The sequence below is a fragment of the Schistocerca piceifrons genome, chromosome 6 (assembly GCF_021461385.2).
Source record: "Schistocerca piceifrons isolate TAMUIC-IGC-003096 chromosome 6, iqSchPice1.1, whole genome shotgun sequence".
NCBI classification, from domain to species: domain Eukaryota; kingdom Metazoa; phylum Arthropoda; class Insecta; order Orthoptera; family Acrididae; genus Schistocerca; species Schistocerca piceifrons.
Genome location: NC_060143.1, coordinates 567,107,621 through 567,127,171, shown reverse-complemented (window position 1 = coordinate 567,127,171; position 19,551 = coordinate 567,107,621). Strand labels below are relative to the sequence as shown.

The 19,551-nt window shown below is 39.8% G+C and overlaps 1 protein-coding gene across 1 annotated transcript in view; it reads right to left on the bottom strand.

Annotated features, from left to right (window-relative positions):
* Positions 1-2,394: 2,394 nt before the first annotated feature.
* LOC124803028 overlaps positions 2,395-19,551 on the bottom strand; it is a 96,564-nt gene continuing 79,407 nt past the window's right edge. Inside the window, exon 2 of the mRNA XM_047264137.1 lies at positions 2,395-3,814. Coding sequence (XP_047120093.1) covers positions 2,570-3,811 — 1,242 coding nt within the window. The 5' untranslated portion in view covers positions 3,812-3,814 and the 3' untranslated portion in view covers positions 2,395-2,569. The remainder of the gene's footprint in view (positions 3,815-19,551) is intronic.

Genomic DNA, 19,551 nt, shown 5'->3' with positions numbered 1-19,551 from the left:
TGTATCAACTAGTAAGAATGCTATGCACGGTAGTGCATCTGGAGCACCTGAGAAGTTGAATAATTTTGTTATATGAATCCATGTCAGCTACTGTTAGTTGAACATGTGTTGAGATTGCTGTAAATTTATGCATACTGCCTTATATTCTGAGAACTTGAAGGTCTTCTTTGCAATCTACCCCTTCAACCTCAATGGCAGTTGCAAACGACATATGGACATTGTTGTTGGAGGGTTTGAGGGCCAGCAAAAGACAGCAGAAACTCCCAAATAAAAAGCACAGGATATGTTTCATTATTATGAGCATTATGCTACTGATGGTAATAGTAAAAGACAGAAACACTCATCAAGCTTTCTTAAGAGACACTGTTCTCCTGATCAAGCTGGAGTCACAGAACTGTCCCGAATTGGTACCATAAATTGCACACAAAAGGATGAACCACTATAAGATGGGAACATAATCACAGGAACCCCATAAGTGGAACTTTCATAGAAAATTACATCTTCAAGTGGCATGTGGACCTTTCTCAACGCTGGAAAAAACACCCACTAGGTTTTACATGTGTAGGAAAATTATTTACACAGGTGCTTCCAGCAGTGGTGTGTTATCAGTAATAGATCAACATCTCTTGAACTCATACTGGAAGAGATTAGAGGGCAATCCAGACAAGTTGGAGTTTTACTATCCTCTCCCAGGTTCATGCAATTAAAAAATAGAACCATACAACAAACATATGAATATGAGTTACGGGAATCCTTCTGAGTTGTCCTGCCTCCACAATGCAAGTGAACTCGGCAATGGGAACTGTTTTTCTGCAGCTTTTCATCACAAACAGGTGCCATGTGACAATAATTATTCAACCTCACACATGGAGAAGGAGCAGTTAAAAGACCTGAATTATTCACTGCACAGTTTTTCAGTGATGGAAGAACATTGGCTCTTGGATGGCAGTAGTGGGCACTTCTATGAAATGTTTTGCCATTATTTGCGCATCTCCTGGTCTGATCTGCAAACAACTTTTCCTATAACATGGCACTTCCTCATACAGTTGGAACCCCTCTTGATACTCTTCTATACGAGTCTGGCCTTCTGTTGTGCAAATGATTTTATTCAGGAATTCTGGCCACTATCTCATCTTCTTTCCTTAACATTTTGCCAACGTTCTGCCTTACCTACATGAAAAGTGGTGAGGCCCTTGCAGTTGATTGACATTTTGAATCGTTTCAGAACTGTATCCTGACCAATTGTAGAGTGACCCACTGAAATCTGCAAGGGGGTAGTCGGTCTCCATAGGTGGCCTTAAAATTTTGGATGAATGCATTAATGATGTGGTTGATACTGTCCCTGATGTGAGTCAATGATTCCTGGTTGCTGTCATAATAATCAAACAAGGCTGACTGTACAGTGTCCAAAGAGGCTGGCAGCACTTCCAGTTTTGTGACTTTCTTTCACGAACTGATCAATATAAAAAACATATATAATTTAGTCTGTGTAAAACTGGTACCTTTGACACTGATAACGAAGCATAGTGGGTGTTTTTTCCACAGTCTCAGAAGCGTTTTTCATCAAAAATAATTATTATGTAGGCTCTAATGTGACAGAAACACCACAGAGTTTACAACTAATGTCTACCAAGCTGGATCAAATGCCCACTTCTGTAGGAGTAAAAGTAAATAGTGATGCAACAAAAATAATGTCCATAAGAAGTGGAAATGTATCTACCCAAATTGTAGTGCAACAGAAGGTACTATAAGATGTGATGCATATGGCAATTAGACTTCATAAATATGTTCACAAAGCTTTAGCTGTCCTCCTGTACCATGCTACCAATGGCCATGTACATGTGAGAGACCTGGAAAATGTCAGCAGAATCAGCATACAAGCTCAATGTTTTTCATCAGTGATGCTTGAGATGAATTTTGAAGATCACCTATTGTGACTATGTTTCAAATTATGAAATTCTGAGAAGTGGTCTACACAAAATCATCGCTGAAAGAAGACAGAAACATGCAAAATATGTTCTACACATAAAAAAAAAAAAAATAGAAAGAGGGAAGAATCCTCATATTGGCACTGTTATGGAAACCAACAGATGGAAATAGAAGTAGAGGAGACCTCATAACACTTGGAAATGAACTTTTTCAGAGGATGTTCAATGTGTGTACATGAACTGAGATGAAGCTGAAAACTGCAGCTGATCAAGTTCACTGTCAGAAACTTGTTTCCCAGTATGCTACTTAGCATCGGAGGAACTAACTTTATGTAAAGTCTAATACTACAGGTCATGTATATATAGTAGTTTATTAACAAGGGTGCAAAATCTTACATGCATTCTGGCAATGCTAGTACAAAACAAAACTTTATCATTATGTACTGATGAAATTTCTGTACCAAATGTTGTTACTGCAGGTTCAAAGCAGAACTCGATATGCTATTAAAGCTGGGTTACTATAAATACACAAATTTCACTTAAGGTGAGTAGCTAATTGCAGTCATGATATGTGGAAAAAATTCAGTCAGTCTGCCTCACTTTAATTTATAATGTGGAAGGAACATAAACTACTGAAAACTTCACAATAAACCTCTCTTTTCAAATTCTGGCAGCATACGTTTTATAGCTTGCATATATGCAGCACCTGTAAAAGCACTTCTATTATCATCAGTGTATGTTCCTTTCATAGATGCCTCTACATCAAAACCAGATTCCCCTTCACTGCGTACAACTGGAAGCTCTGTTATTGCTATGTACAAGCCATACAGCATGTGGGCCTCAAAGTCTTCAAGCACATCCTCAAAGGATATTTGTTTGTCTCTGATGATACCAATATCTTCCATCACTTCCATTAAATGATAATAGTACTCTTTCAAAAGGTCTGTTAAGTGATCAGCATACACTTGTTCTGTAATACTAGTGTGTATAAAATGATGTAAGTCAATTGAAGGTGAATAGTAGCAAGAAACCTGGAAGTCGAGTAGAACCACATCTTGGACGGCACTACCAGAGTATTTGAACATAATGTTGTTGGTCCAGGTATCCGCATGAGCTAAGGCACAAAACTTTCCCTTCTGTTTTGCCATCTCTGCTAGACGTGGGTATAGGTTTTCTGAGAGAGCTCGGACTCTTGGTGCATACTGTGAGTATGATTTCTCTAATGTCTCCAGCTGATCTGCAAGACCTTTGCAGCCTAGTTTCAAAAAGGACTCTGTGTGTTTACCTGTTTCTCCTTCAAACAATTGAAAACTCTTATATTTGTCCATTGATGCAGGGTTCTGTGCATACAGTGCAATGGAAGATGCATGGAACTCAGCCAGTTTCCTGACAACAAGTTTTGCATGAGCCAAGTCCAGTCCCTTGCACCTCTCTGCCATTGCAAAGCCTCTTGCCTTCAAGTCCTCGAGGACTACATAGATAACTGGCTGAGTCCCAGAGGTGAAACACATTGCAGATAACTGTGTGTATTTACCAGGGGCTGCTTTCTGCAATATCTGTGTCATTGCAGGAATGGTCTCACTGAACATGAGAATCTCTCTCTCAAAGGCTTGCATGTCCTGTGCTATTTTCTGCATAACTTCTCCACCTGGAAATAATTTTACTATTAATGACACAGTGTCCTTATGCCGCTTGACTTTATGCTCTAGTTCCACAGTCATACGATAGATTTCACTCATGAAGTTTTCTCCTAGAGCTGATGCTCGTTGTACATCTACGGAGAGGACCCTGAAGTCTTGATAATTGTTGGAATCCTTAAGAGATTTTTCAGCAAAACCATTGTCCAGCCATGAGGGCAGACAATCCGAGGTGTTAGTAGTCATCACCTATGACAGAAGAAGCAAAGTGCATTTTAATACTGCAGTAGAAGCTGAACTGTTGTGAATTAGTTGATAGTGGATTGCTCTCAAAGTTATATACATGGAGAGGCACCAGAAATTTTGATGTTTTGATACATTACAAATATTGATACTCTAAATTTACCTACACAAATAATCACAATGAGTTAACAACACAAAAAGAATGTGGTTTTATAATTGTATTAACTGTGGAGATCTCAGCATAAAATGGCTAATGCTTACCAAACGTTATTTCTCAGTATGAAAAATTCAGTAATGACTATTTTGGAGGCATGACAAGAAATTACAAAGGAAAAATCCATTTAAAATTTGTTTTGAGGCTTCTATCATGTAGGCCTATCACAAAACAGTTTGTGCTTCTCATATGGTAAAATCATTAATAAGTTAACAGTGTGCTCTCAGGTGTTCAGCCAACTTGTTGATTCAGTTTATGCATATTATTTTGCTGACCAACAAATTCTATCTGGAATCTAGGCAGGTACAACATATAACAACACAGCTTTCAGCACCTGAAGTTGATGACTTGGTCAGTCGCTGATATATCATGCACAAAAATGGAATAAATAACTTGGCCATACACCCAAAAGCACATAATTAACCAGTCACACCTAGGAGATACCTGAGAGATCACATTGATCAGTAATTGTATATAGCACTTTGGAAGATTCTTACAAAGCATGATGGAATCAATAGTAAAACATGAAAGGTGTGTCAAGGTGAAACATTATGCAACCTGATGATCATGTACACAACCTGAAGCTAATACATCAAGTAGCAGAAAAATTGTGTCCAGGGACTTAGCTCCCAGAATAAATACATCACCACGAAACAAATGCTTATTGCATCTTGTGTAGTAACACAACTAAATTAACATTTTAGACAGTTGGTGGAAATTTCTTCATTCATAATTACCAAGAAAGAATTCATTAGCACTGAGCTAGTGATAACAAGAACATTCAAAATGAACCAATGATGTACATAGAAGAGTAATTAGGCATCCATCATTTTTTATCCAGCAAATGGTTTGGCATATTAAATAACTACACATTCCACATGTAATATTAATGACAAAACATAAGGAATTTCTCATTGGTTTAGTTACATAACACTAGTTCGTTCTTATACATAAACACTTGCTACCTGTTTATAGGTAAGTATTAAAAGACTGAAGAACATTCGTTCAATAATAGCAATATGTGTTTTATGCGTCATTATTTATTATACAATGAATTTTCAAACAAAGTTATACTATGAGTTTCAAATGTACTTTTGTCTATAATGTGGAAGAAGCAGCAAGAAAAGATGACTGCCAGTTAGTGTCTGTCATTTTACATCAATGTATGGTAAACTGTCAAAGAATGTTGGCACAGTGCAGTTCATCACACATTTGTTGCTCATGCCACCTTTACTGAATAACCTGATGGGTAACTTTTTATCTCATATTTTTATTGTTTGCTTGAATAAACAGTATATTTACAACAAATATTGCATCTATAAGATGATTATTGTTGATCACCACACATTAATTTGTGGAGTTATTCCTCCTTTCACAAAAATGGTTGTCTCAGAATACGGTTCTGTTGGACAGCATCATTTTGAAAGATCAGATTTACATTTTATTGATATGCCTGAATTTGAAACATCCCATGCCATAAATCTAGGACATTTTTGAATTAATGTTTTATCATCCATAGAACATGATTTTTATGATTTGTATTTTCCTCTGAATATATGGTGAAAAATTTAGAAGACATATTCATTCACTCATTCATTGAACATGTTCTGTAGATTCCACCAATAACAGATCCTTCAGGGATCTGGAACAAGTCACGGCATATTATTTATGATAGATTTGTTCTGGGGTCATTAATTAACAAGGACATATCATGATCCTTGTGTACTGAAGGATTTGCTGTTAAAATAAAATAGTAGAAATAAAATAATATCTTGGACCATCGTTGTTGTTGTTGTTGTGGTCTTCAGTCTTGAGACTAGTTTGATGCAGCTCTCCATGCTACCCTATCCTGTGCAAGCTTCTTCATCTCCCAGTACTTACTGCAACCCACATCCTTCTGAATCTGCTTAGTGTATTCATCTCTTCGTCTCCCTCTACAATTTTACCCTCCACACTGCCCTCCAATGCTAAGTTTGTGATCCCTTGATGCCTCAGAACATGTCCTACTAACTGGTCCCTTCTTTTTGTCAAGTTGTGCCACATACTCCTCTTCTCACCAATTCTATTCAACACTTCATCATTAGTTATGTGATCTACCCATCTAATCTTCAGCATTCTTCTGTAGCACCACATTTCGAAAGCTTCTATTCTCTTCTTGTACAAACTATTTATCGTCCATGTTTCACTTCCATACATGGCTACACTCCATAAAAATACTTTCAGAAACAACTTCCTGACACTTAAATCTATACTCGATGTTAACAAATTTCTCTTCTTCAGAAACGCTTTCCTTGCCATTGCCATTTTATATCTTCTGTACTTCAACCATCATCAGTTATTTTGCTCCCCAAATAGCAAAACTCCTTTACTACTTTAAGTGTTTTATTTCCTAATCTAATTCCCTCAGCATTGCCCGACTTAATTAGACTACATTCCATTATCCTCATTTTGCTTTTGTTGATGTTCATCTTATATCATTCTTTCAATACACTGTCCATTCTGTTCAACTGCTCTTCCAAGTCTTTTGCTGTCTCTGATAGAATTAAAATGTCATCGGCGAACCTCAAAGTTTTTATTTCTTCTCCATGGATTTTAATACCTACTCAGAATTTTTCTTTTGTTTCCTTTACTGCTTGCTCAATATACCGATTGAATAACATCAGGGAGAGGCTACAACCCTATCTTACTCCCTTCCCAACCACTGCTTCCCTTTCATGCCCCTCGACTCATAACTGCCATCAGGTTTCTGTACAAATTGTAAATAGCCTTTCGCTCCCTGTATTTTATCCCTGCCACCTTCAGAATTTGAAAGAGAGTATTCCAGTCAACATTATCAAAAGCTTTCTCTAAGTCTACAAATGCTAGAAACATAGGTTTGCCTTTCTTTAATCTTTCTTCTAAGATAAGTCGTAAGGTCAGTATTGCCTCAAGTGTTCCAATATTTCTACGTAATCCAAACTGATCTTCCCCGAGGTCAGCTTCTACCAGTTTTTCCATTCGTCTGTAAAGAATTCGCATTATTATTTTGCAGCTGTGACTTATTAAACTGATAGTTCGGTAATTTTCACATCTGTCAACACCTGCTTTCTTTGGGATTGGAATTATTATATTCTTCTTGAAGTCTGAGGGTATTTCGCCTGTCTCATACATCTTGCTCACCAGATGGTAGAGTTTTGTCAGGACTGGCTCTCCCAAGGCCATCAGTAGTTCTAATGGAATGTTGTCTACTCTTGGGGCCTTGTTTCGACTCAGGTCTTTCAGTGCTCTGTCAAACTCTTCACGCAGTATCGTATCTCCCATTTCATCCTCATCTACATCCTCTTCCAATTCCATAATATTGTCCTCAAGTACATCGCCCTTGTACAGACCCTCAAGATACTCCTTCCACCTTTCTGCTTTCCCTTCTTTGCTTAGAACTGGGTTTCCATCTTAGCTCTTGATATTCATACAAGTGGTTCTCTTTTCTCCAAAGGTCTCTTTAATTTTCCTGTAGGCAGTATCTCTCTTACCCCTAGTGAGATAAGCCTCTACATCCTTACATTTGTCCTCTAGCCATCCCTGCTTAGCCATTTTGCACTTCCTGTCGATCTCATTTTTGAGACGTTTGTATTCCTTTTTGCCTGCTTCATTTACCGCATTTTTATATTTTCTCCTTTCGTCAATTAAGTTCAATATTTCTCCTGTTACCCAAGGAGTTCTACTAACCCTAATCTTTTTACCTACTTGATCGTCTGCTGCCTTCACTACTTCATCCCTCAGAGCTACCCATTCTTCTTCTACTGTACTTCTTTCCCCCATTCCTGTCAATTGTTCCCTTATGCTCTCCCTGAAACTCTGTACAACCTCTGGTTCTTTCAGTTTATCCAGGTCTCATCTCCTTAAATTCCCACCTTTTTGCAGTTTCTTCAGTTTTAATCTACAGTTCATAACCAATAGATTGTGGTCAGAGTCCACATCTGCCCCTGGAAATGTCTTACAATTTAAAACCTGGTTCCTAAATCTCTGTGTTACCATTATATAATCTATCTGATACCTTCTAGTATCTCCAGGATTCTTCCATGTATACAACCTTCTTTCATGATTCTTGAACCAAGTGTTAGCTATGATTAAGTTGTGCTCTGTGCAAAACTCTACCAGGCGACTTCCTCTTTCATTTCTTAGCCCCAATCCATATTCACTTACTACGTTTTCTTCTCTCCCTTTTCCTACTCCCGAATTCCAGTCACCCATGACTATTAAATTTTTGTCTCCCTTCACTACCTGAATAATTTATTTTATCTCATCATACATTTCTTCAATTTCTTCATCATCTGCAGAGCTAGTTGGCGTATAAACTTGTACTACTGTAGTAGGCATGGGCTTCGTGTCTATCTTGGCCACAATAATGTGTTCACTAGGCTGTTTGTAGTAGCTTACCCGCACTCCTAATTTTTATTCATTATTAAACCTACTCCTGCATTACCCCTATTTTATTTTGTGTTTATAACCCTGTATTCACCTGACCAAAAGTCTTGTTCCTCCTGCCACCAAACTTTGCTAATTCCCACTATATCTAACTTTAACCTATCCATTTCCCTTTTTAAATTTTCTAAGCTACCTGCCCGTTTAAGGGATCTGACATTCCATGCTCCGATCCGTAGAACACCAGTTTTCTTTTTCCTGATAACAACGTCCTCTTGAGTAGTCCTCACCCAGAGATCTGAATATTTTACCCAAGAGGACGCCATCATCATTTATCCATACAGTAAAGATGCATGCCCTCGGGAAAAATTACGGCCATAGTTTCCCCTTGCTTGCAGCCGTTCGCAGTACCAGCACAGCAAGGCCGTTTTGGTTAATGTTGCAAGGCCAGGTCAGTCAGTCATCCAGACTGTTGCCGCTGCAACTACTGAAAAGGCTGCTGCCCCTCTTCAGGAACCACACGTTTGTCTGGCTTCTCAACAGATACCCCTCCGTTGTGGTTGCACCTACAGTATGGCCATCTGTATCGCTGAGGCACGTAAGCCTCCCCACCAACGGCAAGGTCCATGGTTCATGGACCATCACTCCAGTCAAAATATTTGAGCACATGTGCAATGAAAACACGACCACCTGTTCATATTTTTAAAAGCTACTTGGTATAAGATAGCAAAAACCAAAATGTCTAACAAACGTATTAGAAGTTTGCCAGTGAAGATCTGCATATCATTACAACTATAAGTATAACATATTTCAGTAGCAGTTGATAAGCATCAACAATATATCAGTGTATATATGACTATATTAAATCAATCTGTCTATGTAGTTGTGTAATCTGGAGGCAATCAATAATGTCACTCTCTTGAAACATCTGCAACTCTTACAAGCAAATAAGAATTTTTCCTGATTATTTCTCAGTCCTTCAAGATTCCAACCAAATACACCAATTTTACTTTTCAGTGTGTTCTTACATTACTATAGTTGTAACATCTCTCAGAATTTCCTACCCACGTTTTAAATTCAGTCATCAGAAGATGGCACAACCCCAAACAAATAATGAACAGTAACAACTCTATTTTACAATCCAGATGGAAAGAACATCTTAATTTTATTCAAGCGCTTCCCACAATCATCATTCTTCACTCTCTTAATAGAAGCACCAGAGCAACATTTAGGATAAGTCAGCAGCTGACTGTTCAACTTCACATATGTGCAAGTTACATAAGTGTTGATGGAGACTGATGCAAAATCTCCAAAAAAATCACACTTTCATACATACTGTAAATGGTCATACTGCAGCACAAGGAAGTTGCGCTCTCTCTCACACACTCCACAGCGCTCTCACTCGCACACCCAAGGTCACGCGCCTGGCGGTCACGTGACTTACAGAGCAGAATATTGCTAAGTCACACAGCCATGAAATAAAACCCACCCACCTCCCCAGAGGTCGTAACCCCTGCAACCCACAGAAGAGAATGATGCTTCAGTAGCCTTTGTCCAAGTATTGCTCCCCAGGAAGACTTTAGTTGCTTTATTGCATCCTACGGTACAGTTGATGCTCCTAACAAGTAGGCCTTCATCCAACATGACTCTGCCCAAATTCACAGAGCTGAATAATTACATTTGAAATTATGAATGATGATGTGAACTTCAGCACCTTTATTTGAAGCTATCAGTACTTTGATAACCACCTCATGTGAAAACAGATTTTTGTGTGTTTTTTTTGGGTGAAGGTGGATCAGAACATGGTACTGGAACCACAGTCTAATGTTTGAAAGTTCACAGTAAGTTAATTACCTAGAGAAATGATTCCATCAGTAAGTACAACAATCATAAATTACAATAAGTGTATGAAAATATGTTAACAAATGTAAGGGATAGTTGCTACTCACCATAAAGTGGAGATGCTGAGTTGGAGATAGGCACAACAAAAAGACTGTCAGACATAAGCTCTTGGTCAACAATGCCTTTGTTGGAGATAGACAAGAAACACACACACACACACACACACACACACACACACACACACACACACACACACACACACACACATATACATATATATATATATATACATTGTGTGTCTGTGTGGCCTCTGCAGCCAGAGACTGCAGTCATGTGTGTGTGTGAGTTGTGTTTTCGTGAGTTTGTGTGTGTATGTCGGTCATCTACCTCCTACAAAGACCTTGTTGACCGAAAGCTCATGTCTGACAGTCTCTTTGTATTGTGCCTATCTGGGACTCAGCATCCCCACTTTATGGTGAGTAGCAACTATCCTTTTCATAATACTGTTACAGTCCACCCTTTATTTTCCATTAAGAAGGGTAAGGAGCTACAAAGTTGGATAACTTTAAAATTTGCATATTACATTACAGCAAAACAGAGGAACATACAATTTACTCCTTACCAACACAGTTAGTAGAAAATTGGAAGAGCAGGACAAATTTAATAGTTGTTTGATACATTGAATATCTTTGTCCTCTTATGAGGTTAAAATGAAACAATGACAGCAAGCACACTGGAATAATGAAATCAAATGAGTCTCATTTCTGGAAAATTAGTTATCTGTATAACGCCAGACATATGACATAAACTTTATAGATTTTGATGGCTGCCTTAGGTTTAGCATAGAGCAGCAACCATGGTAGAAGGTTCATTTGCTATGCCTTCTTCTGGAATCTTACCAAAGTGTTGGAAGAACTATGCCCTCAGTCACTTTTCATTTAAGGAGGAACCTGAGGCAATGGATCTGGATAAAGGCAGTGGTGGTCGCTACTAGTTCAAATTTATACTGTCCACCTGTGTTGAAATGAAGAAAACATAACATTGAGTACGCCTCCAAAATTGTTTTCCATTCACAACCCACAAACTGTAGCATTTTCACATAAAGAAGCAGCAAAATTATGATCAATAACCTTTCTGATGTTTACACTGTTTCTTCTAACTCACACACATTCTTGAACCAGATCAGCTCTTTTTTTCTCTCTTCCCTTCCCATGTCTACTAGTGCTTAATGCTCTGCCACCACAGAAGTCCTTGGAAATTAAGCATTAGCCTAGCTGAAAAGGGGGTCAAAGTAACTACCCATGTCCTTCCTGAATGAGCCCTTCCAACATTCACTTACATTTATGTAAGGAAAAATAAGAAATTTGTGTTTCAGATTAGAATCACAGGAATTTTAATGCTTTCTTCCCAAATACTACTACAGAGCATTAGAAACTTTCACTCTATGCCTCTTGTTACCAACTTTCTTTAAAATTACAGAGGTGGTACTACTGTTCAAGTGCTATGGGGACACTAATTATTTTGGTACGGATTTTAAAATTTTGCAATTGTACATGAATTTATTGAGAAAATACCAATCTAGCTCTTAAGAATAAAACATTAAGATTTAACCTTTCACTTTTTCATGGTCGAGTGTGTTATTTATTCGTAATTTGAAAAACATCCAACATAGATTTAATTTCTTTTCAAGCATGCAGAAATCTAGGAACTACTAATAGGTTACTAAACTCTTCTCAAGCTTCAAACTGTATGACAATGTTAAATTCTCACAAGCTTTTAGTTGTGTATGCCTCCTCGAATGACAAATCCTGCTGACGGGTATACTGTCAATGGATTCACACTTATGCAGCTGTGATGTGAGTGTTGCTCAATCCAATGCAAAATAAAGCAATATTTATGTACCACATCCACCATGCCACCTTCATCTTTGCAGTGACTGGTTCCCACCCTGTTCTCACCAAAATGTCATAATCTTTCATGAGAATGTTTTACAAGATTTCTCATATTGTATTCATAATTACTGTTAGCAACTGCTTGTATCAGTACCTGGATTGTTTCTATTTTCTCAACTATTGTTCACTTGTACGTGGAAGAAGAATAGATTTTTTTTTTTCATTTTGGCTGTGCTGTTGTTTGTGTCTTACACTACAAAACAATTTGTGTTGAGTGTGGTTTTCACTTCTGTGTATGCAGTCTGTCTGGTTGTTTCTTCAGTTACAAAATGTGTAAGTTGTCAAATTATCACTATAAATGTGTGCATTTCATCACAGCACTTGTAGAGTTCTATCACTGTCATGAACAGCCTCTCCAGTCCAACCAGGCTTGGGTGGTTAAGCTCAATGGCCTCAGTGACAAATGTCAGTTCATTAATGATGCTTATCATGATTTCTATGCTGGTTCTATGAGCCATGACACCATCATTTGTTTGACTACTAACAAAGAGGTGCATCAATGCACACTAAAGTATGAGAATCCATCTTCAGCTAAAGTGTTAAATATTGATCCATCTTTTGAGGTATCTCATGTGCTGATGATCAGATTGAGGCTTGGTGTGATGTAGCTGTGGTGACTGCCATTCCTGGTTACCAGGCATCAGGCAGTTCTCAGAGAGAGGATGAAGTAGCCATACAAATGCAGCATTTGTGTCACACTGGACAGCAATGTGCCAAATAACAGCAACAACCACAACCTCCACAGCAATGTCAGTGCCCTGCACTTCTATCTTGTTTCATGCGACATGACAGGGCCGTGTGTGCTAAGTAGTGGGTGACTTGCAACAACTGTATGAAAACAGGAGATACAGTGGCTTTGTGTCACTCCCAGCTCACCCCTTCAGACATGGACGTGGATGTTAATTGTATGTCTCCAGTGTTTACAAATCATAACAAACTGCTTATCAAAGTGGGAGTGATGGACAATGCCGTAAGACAACGAATAGACACAGGTACAGTTGTGACTTTACTGAACCCACAAACTTATGTGGATTTGTGATCTCCAGTGTTGTCTCTGGTTACACAACATTTGGAGCATTACAACAACAGGATATTCCAATTTTGGACCAATCTACAGCTTCCACTGTGTGTAAATTTGTGGTTCATTCCTTGATTTTTTGGTAGCGGATGATGCTGTCATTGCAAATTGTCTCACTCTGGATGCTTTCAATGCCTTATATTTTTCCGTTTTAAATATGTGCACCTTGTTTCAGACCAGATGCCTTACCAGCCATTAGATTCTCTATTTCCTATGTTCCTGTCTCTTTTCTCAGATAGGTTGGATTGTGCCACTAATTTTGTGACCTACATCACCCTGAAACCTATGTCACCAGCTGTGCTTTTTCCATGTACACCCTACTCCGTGAGTTTTGTGTGATCAAGTGAAATTCCAATTGGACATGTTAACATCATTGGGGGTCATATAGTGTATTACATTGAGTGAGTGGTCTACCTCCCTCATGATTGTTAAAAAACCAACTGGTCAGCTTCACCTCTGCAGCAACTTTCAGCAAGTTTCAGTTAACTCTCAATCTACCACTGATACCTATCCTTTGCCCTGCCCAGAACAGTTATTGGCTAATCTTGCAGGGAGCCAGTTTTTCTCCTAAACTGATTTATCTGAAGCCCATTTACAAGTTGCATTGGGTGAGGATTTTAAATGGCTCCTTGTAATTAATATGCCCTTCAGTTTGCATCAATATTGGTGCTTCCCATTTGGTGTGGCTAGCACCCCAGCAATTTTTCAGCATTTTTGGAACAACTGATGATGTCCGTGTAACTACATTGATGAAATCATTGTGACAGGTGCATCTGCAGAAGAACATTCACTTAATTTATGCACCTTGGTCAGGTTGAATTTTAACTCTGCAGTATGTAAGACCGTGAACAAGTAACACTTTTTTCAGTCATCCATTTCGTATTTGTGGTTTGAAGTTCCTCAGGATGATGTTAAGCTTGTAAATCATCATGTCATCATAGTCATGGCTCTGCCTCATCCTACAAATGTCAAAGAATTCTAAGCATATTTAGGTAAAATTGCTTACTAACACAAATTCATTCCAGGTGCAGCAATGTTGACCCATTCCCTCCACAAATTGTTCTGCAAGAACATTGTTTTTCAGTGACAATGGCCTGCAACGGTGTGTTCACATGCTTTTGAAATCTAAATTACATTTAACTCCTGGGTTTGCTCCTTTCCGTCTTGGCCACCATCTGGTTTTGGCTACAGATGTCTCTCAGTATGGACATTTGTATGAGGATGGTTCTCAATATCTGATAGCTTATGCATCAAAAATGCTCAACTCCACTCAGCAGCACTATTACCAAGTTGAAAAGGAATTGATTGCTATCAACTAAGCTCTCAAAAAGTTTCATGTGTTCTTGCACAAGTCCCCCCTCTTTACTGACCACAAGCCCTTGGTTTCATTGTTTACTTCTTCTGTTGTTTTGCCTGACAAAGTAACACATCACCTCCAGCACTGGGCATGGTTTCTGTCTCGCTGCAACTATGAAATACATTTTTGGCCTACCGTGCAGCATGCCAAAGTTGATGCACTGTCCTGGCTACTGATATGGTCAGATCCTGCTTCTGATCCAGATAAAATCTTTTGTTTTTAATTAGATGTTGAGGCACAATGTACAGAGGAACGGTTTCCGTTACAGGCTCCTGGATCACAGCACTTATCACTGACAATCCAGTTCTGATTTGGTAATGCTGTTCTCTTAGTTGTGTGTGTGTGTGTGTGTGTTGTCACCTATTAGGATCCCAGCCAACCTCTGGTGAGGTGTACTTCAGCTCCTACACAAAAGACACTTGGGTGGGGGAGTTTCTCATGTACCAAGTTATTGGTCTGTCAGCACATGTTTTGGCCTGGCATCAATGGTGACAGTGTACATATTGTTGCAGCCTGCTGTCAATGTGCTACTAAACAGGCAGTGCCACAGATAACAGTCTCCCTGTGGCCCACCCCACAGTGTCCATGGGAACATATTCACATTGATTTCACAGGACCTTTCCTAAATTCTTCCTGGTTGTCAGTCATCAATGCTTTCTCTTAATTTCCATATGTCATCAGCTGTCCTTTGACATCAGCTGTAGCTATGAGTCATGCCCTTTCCAGAACTTTTCCTATTGAAGGATTACCTTATATGCTTGTGACAGATAATGGTCCACAGTATCTGTCTGAGACAGTCCATGATTTCTGGACCCATAAAGGTATTAGTCACATTACTGCTGCTCCTTTTCATCCCAAATCTAACACTGATGAGGGACATCTCATCCACACATTCAAGGTTCAAGTGAAGAAATATATCGTGGCCTTCTCCGCAAACAATGTTTTGGCATGCTTCTTGAGTTCCTACAGGTTTATGCTGGTGGGGGATGAGGGTCCAACCAAGGTGCTCTATAGCTGTAAGTGGACTTGTCATTGACAATTCCCTAACATGCTTCTTGAGTTCCTATAGGTTTATGCTGGTAGGGGACTGGAGCCTGAACAAGACTCTCCATGGCTGTTAGCCACGCACCCTGTTTCATCTGGTTGTGCTCCCCCAGCAATGCCTGTCAGTGCAGACCTCATTGTGGTTCACTTTTGGCTCTGCAGTCTGCATCTTGGAGTTTGGCCACTGACCAAAAGTGGATTCTGGGTATGGTCCACAGATGCTGAGGGACACCACCTCTCCGTGACGTACACCAGTTCTGCCGCTTCTACCTCCTCCCTCAGAACCTGTTCAGGCCTCACAAGGCATCCCTGCTGTGCATGTGGATCTGTCCTTCTTGCAGATGTCACAACTTCCTGCCTCTCCTCCAGAGTCCAATCCCCCAGCACCAGCTGTCAGACCTTCCTACAGTGCTCCAATGTCAATGGCAATTCTACTGCTGGCTGGGATGGAACCTTTGAGTCCTGCAATACCAGCATCCCTGGCACCCCCAATGCCACAACTGAGCAGCTGACACCTTCACTTTTGGTATAGATCCACCAAGTCAAGAGACCAGATGGCGAGATGTGATCAACACCCTCGTTCCCAATCCTTTCTTATGGTACTCCTTGGGGGAGCTGCTGCCACACGTCTCCACAGCTGCACCACTTCTACTCCTACTCAGCAGTTCTGGCCCAGAATCTCCTCCTGTTGCTGCTGTCATTGCCTGTGGCATCTGCCTCAGAGACAATGGACATTTCAACAGTTGTCCTAGTGCCCACATCAGCAGAGTACCCTTTCCCCAAAGCAACGGAGAGGCACTGTAACCCTGTAAGTAGTACAACAATAAGCACCACAGCAACAGTTAATTTGCAGGTATGTAACACTGTGAATATTCTGCCAATAGCATCTGAATGGGCCAGCTGCCAGAGGTCACCTGCAGTGGGTCACATGACTTCTGCACCCAGCACAGCATCTGCCCCACTGTATACTAGAGCCCTCCTCTTCCTAAGTGCAGTGCAGCAGCCACTTGCTCTCATATTGTATTCATACTTAGTGTCAGCAACTGCTTGTACCAGTACCTGGGTTGTTTTTATATTTGTATCTATGTTTTCAAATGTTGTTCACTTGTATGTGGAAGAAGAATAAACTTTGGCTGGCTGTGGCTGTGCTGTTTTTGCAAATTACACTATGAAACATCATGAATTGTTGGGTTTTTTTCATATTGCATTTGACACCATCTCTGTCATTTTGAGGCTGAATGTTTTGATTACAATTAAAAACCTCACAACATACATTCTATAAAGATGGCAGATGACAACTCAGTATAGCATGGGATTAGGACGTCATAAAATTTAAGAACACACAGTGGATGCAAGATATAAATACTGGTTTATTCAGCAATGAATGAGCACTAGAGATACTACAGACAACAGCATTGCTATATAAGGAGAAAGCTATCAGTGACAAAGCAGTCAATTACCACTTGACTATAGTCAACCACAATGCTTGTAGGAATTCAACTACATAATGTTGCTGCAAACCTAAGAAGATTTTATTAATAGTGATATGTTTGCTTAAAGAGCTGGCATTCCAATGTACAAATTATTACCCATTCATGAACCACAAAATCAGTAGCTGAGAAAATCCCAGGTTTTGTTGAGGCACAGCATGTGTATAGGCATCTTGTTGGATGTATTAGAGTGTTCATTGTGTAGCTATGGGCATAAAAAGTTTTGAGACAATCTAGGCACATTAATCTGTTGATTTGTTTCTCATCACAAACATTGTGCCAACATAAGGCAAATGAGACATCAAAGTCTGGGCTATAGCAGATGTGATTTGAAGCTAATTTCCCAACCAAGAATTTCTTGACATCGGCTGAATTAGGTCTAGAGCTACTACATAATAGTGACATATGAAAATTTGTGCCAGACTGGAACTTGAACCTAGATATCCTGCTTATCATGAGTGGTCACCTTAACCACTTTGTCTTTCCTTCCACATTCCACAGACTGACCCAAACTCACATATGTCACACTGTCTACATCCTTATATCATAGTCCACTAAATTTATCATCTACTTCTCACAACATTATATTTTGGAGGACTACATTATAAACATGTAGATAGTGTTATATATAGAAGTTTGGGTAGGTCCAGGCAATGTGCACAGATAGCCAGTGTGCTTACAGCAACCACTCACAGTAAGCAGGAAATCCAGGTTAAAGTCCCATTCCAACACAAATTTTTACATGTCACTGTTGTGTAGTAGATCTATACATAATACAGCCGATGTCTCATACAGTGATAAGGCATAAGTACCTTTGATAAAGGATATGTGGCTGAACACCATAAGCTGCATTTGAAAGTATTTAATTACCAGATTGATATTTGGGCATATAGCCCATCATCAGTGGCATCAGATACAGAGGACAAATGAGGACAAACAAATATATCTGTACTACCAGTGTATGCAACATTGCCACATCTGTAGTGATGAGCAGTTCTTCTCAAAATATACCGAGGGTCTCACTGACACCTTCACAGACCGTAATTACCCTCCCAACTTTGTACAGAAGCAGATCTCCCTTGCGTAATCTCTTCCATCGCAAACTACCTCCCAAATTCCCTCCATCTGACCACAGAGGAGCATTCCCCCTATGACCTAGTACAACCCAGGACTGGAGCAACTGAATCACAGTCTCTACCAGGGTTTCAATTACCTCTCATTGTTCCCTGAAATGAGGAATGTCCTACCCACTATCCTCCCCACCCCTCCCACAGTGTATTCCACTGCAAACCAAACCTACACTATATCCTTATCCATCACTACACAACACCTGCTCCCAACTCCTTGAACCATGGCTCATATACTCATCATAGATCTAGATGCAAAACATCCCACCACCAGCTACTCCAACCTGGTTACAAGCATTACCTATCCCCTGAAATGCATGACTACCTGTGAAACAAGTCATGTCATCTACAAACTAAGCTACAATCACTGTGCTTTATTCTACAAGGGCGTGACAACCAACAAGCTGTCTGTTTGCATGAATGCGCACTGACAAACTGTGGCCAAGAAACAGCTGGATCACCCAGTTGCTGAGCACATTGCCTGACAAAACACTCTTCTCTTAATTGACTGCTTCACAGCATGTGCCATCTAGATCCTTCCTACCAAAACCAACTTTTCTGAACTGCACAGGTGGGAACTCTCACTTCATTTCTGTAACCCTCCTGGCGTCAACCTTTGTTAGTGACTGTCCTTTATGCACCTCTCTCCTTCCCTGTTCCCTGTCCAGCACTACACAGCCTTGTATTACCCACCCTCTGCCCTCTGTCCAACTCATCCCTGTCTGCTCCCATAAACTGCTCTCTACCCACTTCCTACCCCGTCCCATCCTGCTTAACCCCCCCACCCAAATTGCTTCTCCCATCATGTGCAGTTGCTCACAGTCTAGCCTCAGCAGCCAGAAACAGTAGCCCTTTGTGCATGAGCTGCATTTGCATGAATGTTTGTGTGCAAGTTGTGTATTTCAAAAGAACATTTCCTGGCCAAAAGCTTAGCTGTTTAGCAGTCTTTTCACTGTGCCTGACTGCAACTCAACATCTCTGCTATATGGTGTGTAGCAATCTGCTCCATTCATAATATTGTCATTGTTCCATTCTGGATTTTCAATTGTTTGATTAAACAGCATATGAACATTTTTATACATTGTGTTGTGGTGTGGATTCACAATGAGAAATGCAGTTACAAGAAATCTACAGTTTGTTAGGCCACTGAGTGACAGCATAGTTATAGGTTACAAAGTGACATCATACAGGGGAGGTACAGGCTAAAGATGCATGTAATCAGATATGCATGCAATGAG